The 16325-nt window shown below is 45.6% G+C and overlaps 1 protein-coding gene across 1 annotated transcript in view; it reads left to right on the forward strand.

The window, feature by feature from the left end:
• The window catches only part of si:zfos-2326c3.2 (mitogen-activated protein kinase kinase kinase kinase 4), a 282941-nt gene that overhangs the window by 222157 nt on the left and 44459 nt on the right, over window positions 1–16325 (forward strand). Inside the window, exon 25 of the mRNA XM_059651336.1 lies at window positions 9741–9875. Within this exon, the coding sequence (XP_059507319.1) occupies window positions 9741–9875 (135 nt within the window). The remainder of the gene's footprint in view (window positions 1–9740; window positions 9876–16325) is intronic.

The following is a 16325-nucleotide window of genomic DNA, read 5'->3' on the forward strand; positions in this document are numbered from 1 at the left end:
GCCAGAGGGGTTACAGCAATTTCCACCAGGCAGGCCACAGAGAAGGTCCCATTCCACAATAGTGGCCTGGCATGGCAGCCATGACCACAAATAGTAAGTTCACACATCCTACGAGAGAGCTTCCATGGCACGGTGCCTTTACACTTTCTGGGCAGCAAAACCCCACCCCATGGACCATGCTGCACACCCTCTCACCTTTCGATAAGATCACTTTTGGCCTGAACTGGATTCCCATACCAAGGGTCACAAGACCAGCTCAGACCAGTTCTGTCATTTCCTCCTGCTTTATCCTTCAGGCAGGAGGCATCATAGTGGTGTCTTTTGATCCCAGCTTCAGGAACTTTTATAACATGTTAAGATTCTGCTCTGTGATCCCAAATGTTCCCACTATTTTTTTCCATACATTAATTTCCCCCTCAGCTTGGAATAATATTCATTTTTCTCACAATTCATTTGGTTTCAGATCTCTTCTTATGTGCTGTCTCCCCGTCCTGTCCGCTTTATGCCCTGAACCTTGCATATGTGGTCTGTGATACTTGCCTCTGTGCTCATTTCATGCTTCCTGCTGGACTGTGCTGGAGCTGCCTTTTCCAAGGCAGTCCTTCTTATCCCAGAGACAATGTTAGCTTTGAAAGGAAGTGCCATCATTATAGTAACAGCACTTTACTGGTCACCTGCCTAACTGGTTAACCTATCTTGTAACCATCTTTCCTTTGGGTTCAACACTTGCAGAGAAAATTTTCCCTTCCTTCAATTGTATGCCAACTATAATTATCCCAAGCTTCTTCCCTACATTACAACGATGCATATAATTCAAACTCACTTACTGCATAACGTTATGTGATAGTTTGACAGATACTTGGTCGACTTTCTCACCGATTTCTCCTTCAAATCTCCTTATTGTTACCTGATATTTTCTGCCTCCCTTAGTCACTACGCAACAAACAGTGTTCCTTTTAAGTTATTTCATTAATTTACTTCCCTCATGTTTGAGCCTCTTCCTTTCTTTCCCTTCCATCCAGCTGACTGGCCCTTGCTTGGAGCCATTCCCAAACATTTGCTTCTGAGGACCTTTCCAGAGGGAAAAGCTGGTTTAAAAAAAAATAGCAATACTTGGAAATGAACGTGCTGGTCATTTCGGGACTTCATTTGTAGTTTACAAGATGAGTTTTTGATTTTGCAAATAAAACTCCCTTGGAGGGCCTTATCGAAAACCTTCTAAAATTCCAACTACTCCATGTCCACTGACTCCCTTAACCAATTTTGTGAGTAACACTCTCAAAAAGCTCCAAGTTTGTGAAATCACTGAATCCCTGCAATGTGGGAACAGGCCACTTGGTCCACACTGACCCTCTGAAGACCATCTCACTCAGTCCCACTCCCCTTCCCAATCCCTGGAGCCCTGCTTTTCCCAGGCTAACCCACGTAGCCTGCACCTCCCTGGACACTATGCGACTATTTAGCATGGCCAATTCACCAAGGCAGCACATCTTTGGACTGTGGGAGGAAACCGGAGCACCCGGAGGCACGTGACACAGACACAGGGAGAATGTGCAGACTCCACACTGACGGTCACCTGAGGCTGGGTCCCTGGCCGCTAACCACCAAGTCACTGTATTTGATTCAATTTATCAGGTCCTTTCTGGCAGTTTTTAGCATTTTCCCAACTCCTGATGTAAGGCTGACAAGTCTGTAGTTCCCCTGCTTTCAGTCTTGCTCCTTTCCTAAATACAGTGGTTTGACCACTGAGTCTTGTTCACCAATTTGACTGTTTTTCTATCAGTGTTGCTGATGCTTACTCTTCTTCTGAGCCAAGTGAAGCAGCCCACGTTTGATGGATATATGAATGGAAAATGCTGCAAATATTCGGGCAGCATCTGTATAGAGAGAGAAAAACAGAGTTAAGCCTGATGGCCTTGCGTTAGAATAGGAATAAGCTAGAGACATGACAGAATTGAAATAAGACCAGAGGCCAGAAACCAGGGGAGGGAAGGAGAGGAAAGAAACAAAACCTGCCTTGAGAAGGATAAAGCACTAACACTTGGATATGATATACACTGCAGGACGTTCCAATTTTTTTAGATATACTGGACACATTCAAAATAGTTGCATCATCTCTAAATGAGTGCCAGTGTGGCTGAGTGGCCTCAGGTGCCAGACTCAAGGAGGAAAGTCCTTCCCCTGAAAGCTGGGCGTTCTGGTCTCCAACTGCAGGCGTGGCTTCAAATCCTACCTCTGACACAGTTTTGTGAGGTTCCCCAGTAAGTGCAGTGGTTAGCATCTTTGCCTGTGGGAGACCAGGGTTCATCTGCTTGTGAGGACCCGTGTTCTGGGCGGGACAGTGGCTCAGTGGTTAGCACTGCAGCCTCACAGCGCCAGGGACCCGGGTTTGATTCCAGCCTCAGGCGACTGTCTCTGTGGAGTTTGCATATTCTCCCCGTGTCTGCAGTAGTTTCTTCCCACAGTCCAAAGATGTGCAGGCTAGGTGAATTGGTCATGGTGAATTGCTTATAGTGTCCAGGGAAGTTTCACATGGGTGGGTTAGACATGGAAAATTAGAGGAATAGGTCTGGGTGGGATGCTCTTTGGAGGGACAGTGTGGACTTGTTGGGACAAAGGGCCTGTTTCCACACTGTAGGGATTCTGTGATCTTAACACAAATTTCACTGTTTTTTGCTTCAGTGAACAGCAGGAGTGCAGAGTGACTCCCTGCAACTGTTCTCTGAAAAGGAAATGGGGCCTGGATAACAATGTGAAATAAATATCGACGTAAAAGACGTGAGATTGGCCTGATTCTTCCAAGGAGTGACAATCACAGTTGGATTCTCACTCTGATCATTTATTTTCACCTCAGTGCAGAGAGCCACTTTTCCAGCTGGGAATTCCAAGCCTGGCCCCTTTGGCATTGCAGAACGTAGCGCAAATTGACAAAATTGCCCCAACATGCAGGATAGTGGAGAGATGTCAAACCACAGCCCTGTTTGCAACAGTCACTGGGGTCTGTGGTGAGGGTGAAATATCCAGCTACACATTTGACAGCTGCTCTGAAAGTTTAACTGTGCCAGGTAAATGTGGGATTGTTTAAAGGGTTATGATGTTAGGTAGGTGGGGTGCTACAGTGCCAGGTGAGTAGGGTATCAAATTGCTCATGAAGTAGGGTGCCAGGTAAATAGGGTGTCACATTGCTCATGAAGTAGGGTGCCAGGTAAATAGGGTATCACGTTGCTCATGAAGTAGGGTGCCAGGTAAATAGGGTGTCACATTGCTCATGAAGTAGGGTGCCAGGTAAATAGGGCATCACGTTGCTCATGAAGTAGGGTGCCAGGTAAATAGGGTGTCACATTGCTAGTGAAGTAGGGTGCCAGGTAAATAGGGTGTCACATTGCTCATGAAGTAGGGTGCCAGGTAAATAGGGTGTCACGTTGCTCATGAAGTAGGGTGCCAGGTAAATAGGGTGTCACGTTGCTCATGAAGTAGGGTGCCAGGTAAATAGGGCATCACGTTGCTCATGAAGTAGGGTGCCAGGTAAATAGGGTATCACGTTGCTAGTGAAGTAGGGTGCCAGGTAAATAGGGCATCACGTTGCTCATGAAGTAGGGTGCCAGGTAAATAGGGCATCACATTGCTCATGAAGCAGGGTGCCAGGTAAATAGGGCATCACATTGCTAGTGAAGTAGGGACCTCGGTGGGTAGGGTGCCAGCGTCCTAGCACACCTATCAAAATAGTTCATCCTTAGCACAATATGATACTAATTGGGAGAACTCACTACATCCTGGATTCCAACTTGAGAGAAACGTTGAGCTAAATGCTGCCATTTCTGCCGGATCTATTCTAAACCCCCTTTTCAAAAGGGCTTTCTTTCAGTTTTGTTACAAGAGCATGTTTCCAAGAATTTCCTCACACAATTAGCTGGGCTAATTTTTAATGAGAAGCTCTCGCCATGTGCACCGTAACATCCAAACCTGTGGCAACTGTCTTTTCAAACTTCAAATTAACAGAGTTTGTTGTCTCGAATGTGTCTATTATTGCGTCTTGGCATCAGTTAAACCTATCTGGATGGAATTCCTTTTAATCTAAACTGTCATTCTGAAATAAATTTGCTTAAAATTTGAAAATTAAATCTTAACGAAATGTCCAGGAAATGCTGAGGTAACAAGGAGTCGAGTCAGATGAACACAGCACGCGAAGCAGATTCTCAGAATCTCCAGCATCTGCAGTTCCTCCCATCTCCAGGAAATGCCGTTGTTTTGCCTCCCCAACGTCACATCTGTAATGTTGCTCTGTGACCAGCTGGTGGGGCTACAAACCACCGGCTCAGCATCACACTGCCACTCGGGTCCTGCTTAAAGACCACAGCGAAGAAAATACCAAATCTTGTCTGCAAAGACCTGCCAATGTGTCACGGCTTTTGCCTTCAGGAAGTCATTTGGAACTGTTCTGGCAATATTCCTGTAACATAAGAATTCGACGTGGGTTGCACTGGGCTCCGAGATTTATGGTTCAGTGGTTCGCACTGCTGCCTCACAGCGCCAGGGACCCGGGTTCAATTCCACTGCAGTCTACATTCAAGCCTTCCCAATTCGGCCCCAACCGTGACCACCTCTACACCCAGAAAATTCAGACCCTTCAGAAGCATTTCTCCCTGCGAGTCCTGAAACAGACACTTGCAGCCATGCGCCGGCACCTCCACACACTGCAATCCAACCTGTCCCAGCTCAGAGCCTCCCTCTCCCAGACCTGCAAAGGACCCCTGCTGTTTTTAATCCTCCGCAGGATCCACAGACTGAACACCCAGTTCTACTCAGCTTTACTGGACACCAAAAATCCTAAGTACAACAGACTCACTGGGTCCAGCCACCCACCAGAGGATTCCTGCACCTCCCAAATCCCGAGCCTGTCCCTGCCCCTCCCCCACCATGCACCCACTGCCATTGACCATGAGGACACGGCCAGAGACCCCACCGATGACGTCACATCCGCCTCCGCCGGGCACACCACTTCCGGGATTGCTGCTGCAGTCACCGCCTCCACTTCCAGTTACAACACCTCACACACCACCCTCACCACTCCTCCCATCGCCGACAGAACCCCGCCCACGGCCGACGCCCTCGTCGCTCCGCCCACAACCTCCACAGCCAGCAACCCCAGAGGAGACAGCCACACTGAGTCCTGCCGAATCTTCACCATCCCCGCAGACCTCCCACTGACTGAGGATGAACGGTGAGTCCTAAGCAAGGGGCTCACCTTTGTCCCCCTACAACCACACATCAACGAATACCAGTCACGGTTGGACATAGAGCAGTTTTTCCGCCGCCTTCGCCTCCATGCTTACTTCTTCAACCGGGAACCTGACCCTCCCTCCACTAACCCCTTCACCCGCTTCCAACACAAGTCCTCCTCCTGGACACCACCTCCAGGCCCCCTACCCTCCCTCGACCTCTTCATCTCCAACTGCCGTCGAGACATTAACCGCCTCAACCTCTCCACCCCTCTCACCCACTCCAACCTCTCCCCTGCAGAATGGGCAGCCCTCCGCTCCAACCCCAACTTCACCATCAAATCCACAGACAAGGGTGGCGCAGCGGTAGTATGGCACACTGACCTCTACATCGCCGAGGCCAAACGCCAACTCTCCGACACCTCCTCCTACTGCCCCCTTGATCATGACCCCACCCCCGAGCACCAAACCAGCTTTTGTGCTCCTGAGATGCTGCTTGGCCTGCTGTGTTCATCCAGCTTCACACTTTGTTATCTTCAATTCCACTCCCTCGGGCGACCGTCTTTGTGGAGTTTGCACATTCTTCCTGTGTTTGCATGGGTTTCCCCTGGGTGCTCCTAGATATCCCTCCAGGGATGCCTAGATTAGGTGGGTTATAGGGTGATGGGTCTATGTGGCATGCTCTGAGGGTCAGTATGAACTCATTGAGCCAAAGAGCCTGTTTCCACGCTGTAGGAATTCTATGATTTAAAAAATCTATTACAACTCACGCTATATGCGTGAATCAAAGTCATTAGTTCTTCAACGTTATTCATTATGCTATTCATTTATAAGCTGTAGTATAATTCCTCCAGGCATGTCATGCCTCAAGCCCCCGATGTCAACATCCTGGGGTTGCCATTTCTCAGAAACTGAACTGGACGCGCTGTGGGCTACATGAGCAAGCATGGAATCTTGCAGTGAGTAACTCACCTCCTGACTCCCAAAGCCTGCCCGGTATCTACAAGGCACAAGTTAGGAGCGTGTTGGAATACTCCCCACTTACCTGGATGGGTGTAGCTACAATAATCAGGAGCTACAATAATCAACCAAGACAAAGCTGCCCATTTGATTGGCACCGCATCCACAAACTTTCTCTCCCTTCACCATAAGTGCTCAGTAGCAGCAGCGTGTACTATCTATAAGATGCACTGCAGAAATTCACCAAGGCTCCCGACACAGCACTTTCCAAACACAGAACCAGGTCGAAGGACAAGGGCAGCAGGAACGCCACCACTTGCAAGTTACCCTCAACTCACCATCACTTGGAAATATTATTGCCATTCCTGCTGTGTAAAAATTGTGGAATTTCCTCCTTATCAGCATTATGGGTCTACCTACAGCAAATGGACTGCAGCAGTTCAAGAAAGCAGCTCACCACTAGCCTCTCAAGTGCATTTAATGATAGCCGATACATGTTGGCCCAGTCAGTGATGACCACATCCCATGAATTAATATGAAAAATGTTGGCCCCAGTTAAAAGCCATAACCTTTTATCCTCAGGTCATGTGCGGTTAACTGCTTTATTGCTCCGTGATGATATTATGACCATGTTTCTTAAAGATAAGCTGCATGGCAGCTCATAGGAATAACACAACAGCATACGGTAATTTAAATAGAATACAGAAACAGAAATTGCTGGAGAAACGCAGCAGGTCAGGCAGCATCTATGGAGAGGAAGAAGTTAATATAAAGCATAGAATATTTAATGTCCATCATTTAAAGAGTATTATAATGGCCAGTTGTCTCTCTCTAATGAGAGAGCAGCTCTATGGTCCAGTAGGATTATGGCTACACCTTTATATTGTGGTGGCTGCCACTTTGAAATCAGTCTTACTGTGAAGCAGTTGCTCTTCACTGCACTAACATAGCAAAGATGAAAGGAATCCCTGCAAGTGAATTTGATTTTGTTGGTTGAGATGAGGATGAGTTTTGCAGTCCACTTAGGTTTGCATTTTAACTCAATGAAACCACAATTGTAATTAAAAGGATTTGAAGATTGGTCACTGGACCCTAAACATCAACTCTGCGTTCTCTCCTCAGACGCTGCCGGGTGTGCTGAGTTTTTCCAGTAATTACTGTTTTCAAAGGCTTTTGGGATCACATCCCTTTTTCTACCTGTCATTGGCACCAACAGAGACCATGATTGTTGACTATTTACACATTCACCTTCAAGTTGCTCCTCAGCGATACCTTTGACTTTCACATCATAGAATCCCTATAGTGTGGAAAGAGGCTGTTTGGCCCATTGAATTTGCACCAGTCCTCTGAACAGCATCCCTCCCAGGCCCTCACCCTTTCCCCATAATGCACCCTTTACCATGGCCAGTCCACCAAACCTGCACATCTTTGGACCGTGGGAGGGAACCAAAGCACCCGGAGGAAACCCACACCGACACAGGGGAGAACATCCAAACTTCACACCAGCAGTCACCCAAATCTGAATTGATCCTGGGTCTCCCCATACCGTCAAGGCAGCAGTTCTAACCACTGAACCACTGTGCCTCCCACATTGCCAAATGCAGAACAGCAAAATCACAGGTTTAGTCTGTGATTGCAGAGCAGCTTAACAAGGTAAATGTGAAGACCATAGCTTTTCGGTTGGATATTATTTCTGATCCTGACACTATCAAATTACAGGTTTAAGTGATATTGGAACTGAGAATACAAGATTAGGTGCTGATTTAAAGCAGTACAAGTATGCTGTTTGCTTGCGCAATGCACTGAAACTTCGTCTGTCATTTACAATACTCAGTAGATAGTTGAAACAGACCTAAGTGGACGCCTTATCTCTGCTTACATTACTATCTGCTGTATTTACCCTGAGGTGTGGTTTGCTCAGCACCATTGCTGTGAGGTTTTATGACAATGGATTAGTGTCCCAGTTTCTGAGCCAGAAAACTCTAGCTTTAAGTGCCACCCAAGCACTTGATAGTCGAGGAAAGTGTGTTGAGCATCATTTGCAAATCCTTCCAGCACGCAAGCTGTAAGAGTGGAAGAGATTCCTGATGAGCCATGTGATGCAAAGAACTTTGAAGCCTCTGCTGACCCCATTCATAGTTCCAGATTACAGTTTGCATGTGAAAGCGGGAGCTGTCACACTGATGTGGACTCCCTGAGTGAACTGAAAGACATTACACCATTAGTGCCATATAAATTGTGCCATCTGTGTCTCAATTTTCTGACATACAGCACAGAAGCAGACTCTTCAGTTAAACTCATCCATGCTGACCAAGTTTAAAGTAAACTAGTCTTATTTGCCTGTGCCTAGCCCATATCCCTCTAAACCTTTCCTATTCATCTACCTGTCCAATTGTCTTTTTAAACATTGTAACTGTACCTGCATCTGCAAGTTCCTCTGGCAGTTCATTTCACAAACAAACATCCCTCTGTGTGAAGAATTTGCACCTAAGGTCCCTTTCAAATCTTTCTGCTCTCACCGTAAAAATATGCCCCCTTGTTTTGAACTCACGCACCCCAGAGAAAAGACCCTTGCTATTCACCTTGTCTATGCCCCTTATGATTTCATAAAACACTATAAGGCAATCCCTTGACTGCACACACTCCAGTGGTAAAAGCCCCAGCCTATCCATCCTATTTTTATAACTCAAACCCTCAATTCCCAGCAACATCCTGTTAATTTTTTTTTCTGAACCCTCTCCTAGTTAATATTAACCCCCCTATAACAGGGTGACCAGAACTGTACACAGTATTCCAAAATCAGCCTCATAAATGTCCTGTATAACATCAACGTGATGTCCCAACTCCTTTACTCACTGGTCCAAGCAATGAAAGCATGCATGCTCAACACCTTCTTAATCATCCTGTCAAAGAGTTACGTATAAAAACACTACCCAGAGGCCTACCACGAACTCTATACGTCCAGCCCTTGTTTGTTTTACCAAAATGCAATATCTCGTGTTTATCCAAATTAAACTCCATCTGCCACTCCTCAGCCCATTGGCCTAATTGATGAAGGTCATTTTGTAACCTTAGATAACCTTCCTCACTATGAACTATAACACCAGTTTCAGTGTCATCTGCAAACTTATTAACCATGCCCCCTAAATTCTCATCCAAATCATTTATATAAATGACAAACAAAAGTGGACACAGCACCGGTAACTGTTCAACACCAATGGTCACAGGACTCCTGACTGATAAAAATAATGTTGTTGACTCCTAGTTCTGAAAGGTCTGGATTTGCGATCATTGCCACGCACAGGAGCAAGTTTAAAAGAAATTCTGGAGATTCTGCCAGAAATATGGAGCTAAAAGATGTTCAGTAAACCTTCCTTGGCAATCACAGTTTAACACATGAAGAAATCAGTCACTCCCCTTCGCCTGCGTTTGCCCACCGATGCACAAGCAGTGGGCTTTTGGCAACAAATCCCCTTTGGAATGTGCCTTGTCATTCCATTTGTAAACTACAGGTCAGCCTCAGGGCTTTAGTGTTCATTGTTGTGTTGTTCTGTCCAACAGGGAAAAAGAACAAATTACGAGTTTACTACTTGTCGTGGCTCAGAAACAAGATTTTGCGCAATGATCCCGAAGTGGAGAAAAAACATGGCTGGGTCTCGGTTGGAGATTTGGAAGGCTGTGTTCACTATAAAGTTGGTAGGTGTTATGTTTTCAGAAGTTAGAACATTGAGTAATCTAAAATGTCTTTGTAAAATGTTGTATTTTCTCTTTTCAAAGTGTGATGTGCATCATAAATGCAGAAGTACCAATTGTACTAAATAGGTCTTTGTCACCATTGCTATCTATAACCAGCAGAAAATGGATTCAATGTACAAAAAGCTCTGCTTTTGGGGTGCTTAGTTCAACCATGGAATAACATTGCTGCAGGGGTTCAGTTAGCTCGATAACTGGTTAATAATGCAGCGTGATGCCAACAATGTAGGTTCAATCCTTGGACTGGCTGAGATTACCATGAAGGATCCCACCTCCTCAAACTCCCCTCACCTGAGGCATGATGACCCTCAGATTCAGCCAGCATCAGTTGTGTCTCTGTTATGAGAGCATTGCTTTGGTTTACATCGTCACTACATTTTAATATGCTCTGGTTTTCTCTCTGGCATTCACCTCACTGTGCAGTGGTAGCTGACTTTAATGGTACAATGATGGGAAGATTAGGAAACGAGCAGTAATAGTAATGCAAGATTTTGGGTTCCAGATGGCATTGCCTGAGCAGACTGTAGCAGATTCTCAAGTGATTTTCAAAGGCACACTGGATAAACACTTACAATGGAATATTTTGCGGGGTTGTGAGAGAGACCTGGCATGCTAGGGGTGTTCTGATAAATCAGGGGAATCCTAGAATGGTGGCAGCCCAGAAGTAGGCTGTTTCCTCATCATGCTGGCTCACTGTGAAAGCAATTTAATCAGGTACCAGTCCCCACCTCCAGCCCTGGAATCTCCTTCAGGTGATTATTCAAAATCCGTAATTGAATTTGACTGTCAGGTCATGAATTCTGAGTCATAGCAAACTCACTTGGCAATAGAGTTTCTCTTCATTCGCATTTGGTTCTTTCTGCTGTTCACTTTAGACTTGCATCTCTTTCAAAAAGCTGGCACAGACAGATTGGACAAAATGATTATCTTTGTGCCACATGTTCCTGATCCAAAGCAAAGTCAGTTCAGATTTCACTCTAGAGTAAGGTTGGGTATTGATGTCAGATTTGCACCATTGGCTTCCAATGTAGGTGGAAAGCAAAATCTGGGTCAATGCTGCTGCTACCTCAGTCTAGCTTACTTCCTTGTTTCAAGAAGGTGAACAAATGCATCCCTGGAATCTTCATCTACTCCGTCACTCGTAGACAGAATTGTCATGAGCTGTAAATTGTACAATGGCATTGCAGAATTGACACTGAGCCAAAGTTATTTGTTTCTCTCAATATTTTGACTAGTGTTCCAAGGGAAATCATTTTACCCCCTTAACCTCTTGAATATTCCTGCTTTGGAATCAGATTTTTGTTTTATTTTTGCAAAGCTGGTAGGGCTTTGTGTCTTCACTAACATGGCAGTGCAGTCCCAATTCTGGAGTCCTGCCCCTAATCATGGCACTTGCCAGGTGAGCAACGGGGGCAGGGGCAGGTTGTGATTTGGCCAAGTGTGATCTACAGAGGTAATTACATATGTGAAACTGTAGCTGCTTTCAGAAAGATGTAATACGTGTGAATGGGATGTTCAAAATGCAATTCATGGTCTTTAGAAATTTGAGGAAAATATCTAAAACTACCTGAGTTATTTAGAGAGATAGGGGTCTGTTTTTGAAGAGGTAAGGTTTCCCCATAGAGTGTGCTTTAGAATTATGAAGTAAACATGAATTCGTATAAAAGGTGAATAAGCTCAAGCTAATAAAATGTGAGGCTGGATGAACACAGCAGGCCAAGCAGCATCTCAGGAGCACAAAAGCTGACGTTTCGGGCCTAGACCCTTCATCAGAGAGGGGGATGGGGTGAGGGTTCTGGAATAAATAGGGAGAGAGGGGGAGGCGGACCGAAGGTGGAGAGAAAAGAAGATAGGTGGAGAGAGTATAGGTGGGGAGGTAGGGAGGGGATAGGCCAGTCTAGGGAAGACGGACAGGTCAAGGAGGTGGGATGAGGTTAGTAGGTAGATGGGGGTGCGGCTTGGGGTGGGAGGAAGGGATGGGTGAGAGGAAGAACAGGTTAGGGAGGCAGAGACAGGTTGGATTGGTTTTGGGATGCAGTGGGTGGAGGGGAAGAGCTGGGCTAGCCCAGCTCTTCCCCTCCACCCACTGCAGCCCAGCTCTTCCCCTCCACCCACTGCAGCCCAGCTCTTCCCCTCCACCCACTGCAAGCCCAGCTCTTCCCCTCCACCCACTGCATCCCAAAACCAATCCAACCCGTCTCTGCCTCCCTAACCTGTTCTTCCTCTCACCCATCCCTTCCTCCCACCCCAAGCCGCACCCCCATCTACCTACTAATCTCATCCCACCTCCTTGACCTGTCCGTCTTCCCTGGACTGACCTATCCCCTCCCTACCTCCCCACCTATACGCTCACCACCTATCTTCTTTTCTCTCCATCTTCAGTCCGCCTCCCCCTCTCTCCCTATTTATTCCAGAACCCTCACCCCATCCCCCTCTCTGATGAAGGGTCTAGGCCCGAAACGTCAGCTTTTGTGCTCCTGAGATGCTGCTTGGCCTGCTGTGTTCATCCAGCCTCACATTTTATTGTCTTGGATTCTCCAGCATCTGCAGTTCCCATTATCTCTGATACTATTATAAGCTCAAGCTGTCAGCTCACTTAGATCCGTCAGCTCTTTACATTTGCTTGGGATTTTAAAAAAAGTAGCATGCTGTGGCTGCTTGCAATTCCACTAGCTATACAATAAGCCTGATGACAGTGATTATCGGATAACCAGGTGACTGATTCCACATCCTATCACTATCATGGTCGGGTTACCTGTAAGTTCTCAATTTCATTGAAGGCTGCGTGACTACAAAGTGTATGATGTTACACATGAAGACCAATGTTTGTTTTTCTGAGCGGAATTAAAAACTTTAAGAAAAAGTATATTTTTATAAGGGATTACATACTTGAGGTAAGTTGAGCCAGAAGCAGTAGTTTCCAAATAAATGGGTGCCAATTTCCGATGCTGATGAGGAGGGCTTTCTTCTCTCATTCAGTCATAAATGTTTGGAACGCTGAAGCTCAGTGAGCTGTGGAATTTTCATTATTGAAACAGACAGGTTGTTGAATTCTCAGAAAATCAATAATTATGGAGAAGAAACAGAAAAGTGGAATTGTGGCCATGCTCAGATCAGCCGTTATCTTATTGAGTGACAGATCAGGCTCAAAGGATGAATGGGCTTCTTCCACTCCTATTCTTCTGTTCATATGTCCCCGATTCTCTGAGATGCCAACAAGCTTTCCATCTCATCATTAAATCTGTTCAACAAAGGAGCACCCTCAACTCTCTGAGGTAGAGATTGTGAAGATTCACAACCTTGGAAACGAAGAAATTTCTCCTCGTCTCAGTCTGATATAATTCAATGCACTGATCCACCTTCCATCATAGCTGTGCCACTATCAATGTAAGCGTATCCTCATTAAGAACTGGAGATGAAAACTACACACAGTTATCCAGGTGTGTTCTTAACAAAGCCTTAGCAAGTCACTGGTACTAGCTTTACCACCCCTAGCCCCAGACCAGTCTGCCTCTAGGTAAAAGCAACTTGTGTAGATTCAACCAGTTTCTAGTCTGAAATGCATCACACTGAAATACATCACAGTGGCTCAGTGGTTAGAACTGCTGCCTCACTGAGCCAGGGACCTGGGTTTGATTCCACCCTCCGGCGACTGTCTGTGTGGAGTTTGCACATTCTCCCCGTGTCTGTGTGGATTTCCTCCGGGTGCTCCGGTTTCCTCCCACAGTCCAAAGATGTGCAGGTTAGGTAGATTGGCCATGCTAAATTGCCCATAGTGCCCAGGGATGTTTAAGTTAGGTGGGTTAGACTTGAGAGATCAGGGATAAGGGAATGGGTATGGGTGGGATGCTCTTTGGAAGGGTGGCATGGACTTGTTCAGCTGAATGGCCTGTTTCCACACTGTAGGGATTCTATGATTCAGATACTTAAGCATTGAAGATATTCAGAACCTGTTTATCTAGTTCTGGTGAATAGTCTCTACCCAATTATGAAGCAGTCTGTTACCAGGGACTGTGACTTCTGCAACATGTTCTGGCCCTCAGCCTTCTTGAAGCTTTAGTTGAAGAAACCATTCAATATGGAACTCAAACAAAATATGATCTTTTGTCCAAACATTCAAACACTGCCACTGAGAAGCACAAGGGCAGCAGAAACATGGGAACAACACCCCTACAAGCTCCCTTCCGAACCACACACCATCATGCCCTGGGACAATATCATCATTCCTTAACTGTCACTGGATCAAAATCCTAGACCCCTTGCTAACAGAGCTGCAGATGTCCATAAAATTCAAAGATTGCAGTAGCCCAGGAAGGAAGCTCTCCACCACCTTCTGACAGGCAACTAGAGATGGATAATAAATTCTGGCCTAGCCATCAATGCCCAGTTCCTGGAAGATTAAAAAAAAATGAAAAATCATCGGGTTTTTATGTAGCTGTTAACAAGGCTTGATCATTCTAATATTGATTACAATTCAGAAAAAAAAGTAAAATGTGTAACATGGTGTCAGTGGTAATCAAAAGTATCATGGTAGTGGCAGATGAAATAAGGGGGGAGAAGATAATATATGAGGATAAGCTAGCAAATAATATAAAAGAAGTGTTTAAGAATGTTTTTTTAGATATATAAAAGATAAGGGAGAGGCAAGAGTGGACATTAGATGGCTGGAAGATACAGCTGGAAAATTAGTAATGAGGAACAACAAATGGCGAGGGAACCAAATTGATAGCTTACATCAGTCTTCAGTGTAGAAGACACCAGTAGTACACCAGAACTTCAAGAGAGTTAGAGGCAGAGATGAGTGTAGTGGTCATCACCAAGGAGAAGGTGCTGGGGAAACTAAAAAGTCTGAAGGTGGATAAGTCACCAGGACCAGATGGACTACACCGAGAGTTCTGAAGGAGAGAGCTGAGGAGATTGTAGAGGCATTGGTGATAATTTTTCAGGAATCACTGGAGCCAGGGAGGGTCCCAGAAGATTAGAAAATGATGAATGTAACACCCCTGTGTAAAAAGGAAAGGACGCAGAAGACAGGAAGCTGTAGGCCAGTTAGCCTGACTTTGGTTGTTGTTCAGATTTTAGAGTTCAGCATTAAAGATGAGATTGCTGAGTATTTGGAGGTGCATGGTAAAATAGGACTGAGCCAGCACAGTTTCATTAAGGGGAGATCATGCCTAAGAAGAGCCAGTGGACATGATATACTTCAGCGAGTTTTGAGAAGATTTGTAGCTCAGGTTGAGGTTCTGGATGTGAGTTTGCTCGCTGAGCTGGAAGGTTAGTTTTCAGACGTTTCGTCACCATTCTAGGTAACATCATCAGTGAGCCTCCGACGAAGCACTGGTGTTATGTCCTGCTTTCTATTTATCTGGTTAGGTTTCCTTGGGTTGGTGATGTCATTTCCTGTTCTTTTTCTCAGGGGATGGTAGATTGGCTCCAAGTCAATGTGTTTGTTGATGGAGTTCCAGTTGGAATGCCATGCTTCTAGGAATTCTAGGATATACTTTAATTCCCAGAAGGCCTTTGGCAAGCTGCCACACCGGAGGCTGCTAAATGAATCTGTGACGTTAGAGACAAAGTACCGGCATGGAGGTGATGGCCTAGTGGTATTATTGCTGAACTGTTAATCCAGAGACCCAGATAATGTCCTGGGGACCCGGATTTGAATCCTGCCTCGGCAGATGATGGCATTTGAATTGAATAACTATCTAGACTTAAGAGTCTAACGATGACTGTGAATCCATTGTCAATTGTCAGGAAAACCCATCTGGCTCACTAATGTCCTTTAGGAAAGAAAACTGCCATCCTCACCTGGTCTGGTCTACATGCAACTCCAGACCCTCAGCTATGTGGTTGACTCTTAACTGCCCTCTGGACAATTAGTGATGGGTTATAAATGCTGCCTAGCCAGTGATGCCCTCATCCCCTGAATGAATAACGGAGAAAATAGTGGAAAATAGAGGATTAACTGACTGACAGAGAATAGAGGTGGAGGTGTCTTTTTCGGTCTGGCAGCAATGATGAGTGGAGTTCCACAGGGGTCAGTGATGAGAGCACAACTATGCACGTGATACATTAACGACCTAGATGAAGGAACTGAGGGCATTGTTGCTAAGTTTGCAGATGATACAAGGATAGGTGGAGTGACAGGTGGTGTTGAGGAAGTGGGAAGGCTGCTGAACGACTTGGACAGGTTGGGAGAGTGGGCAAAGAAATGGAAGACGGGGTATAATGTGGGAAAGTGTGAGGTCATGCACTTTGGTAGGGAGAATAGAGGTGTCTGTTATTTTCCAAATTGGGAAGTCCGAATTCAGAATTCTCTTGAGTTTAACATCCAGGTTAATTCAGCAGTTGGAAAGACAAATGCAATGTTAGCATTCATTTCAAGAGTACTGC

This window comes from Stegostoma tigrinum, chromosome 15 (assembly GCF_030684315.1).
Source record: "Stegostoma tigrinum isolate sSteTig4 chromosome 15, sSteTig4.hap1, whole genome shotgun sequence".
NCBI classification, from domain to species: domain Eukaryota; kingdom Metazoa; phylum Chordata; class Chondrichthyes; order Orectolobiformes; family Stegostomatidae; genus Stegostoma; species Stegostoma tigrinum.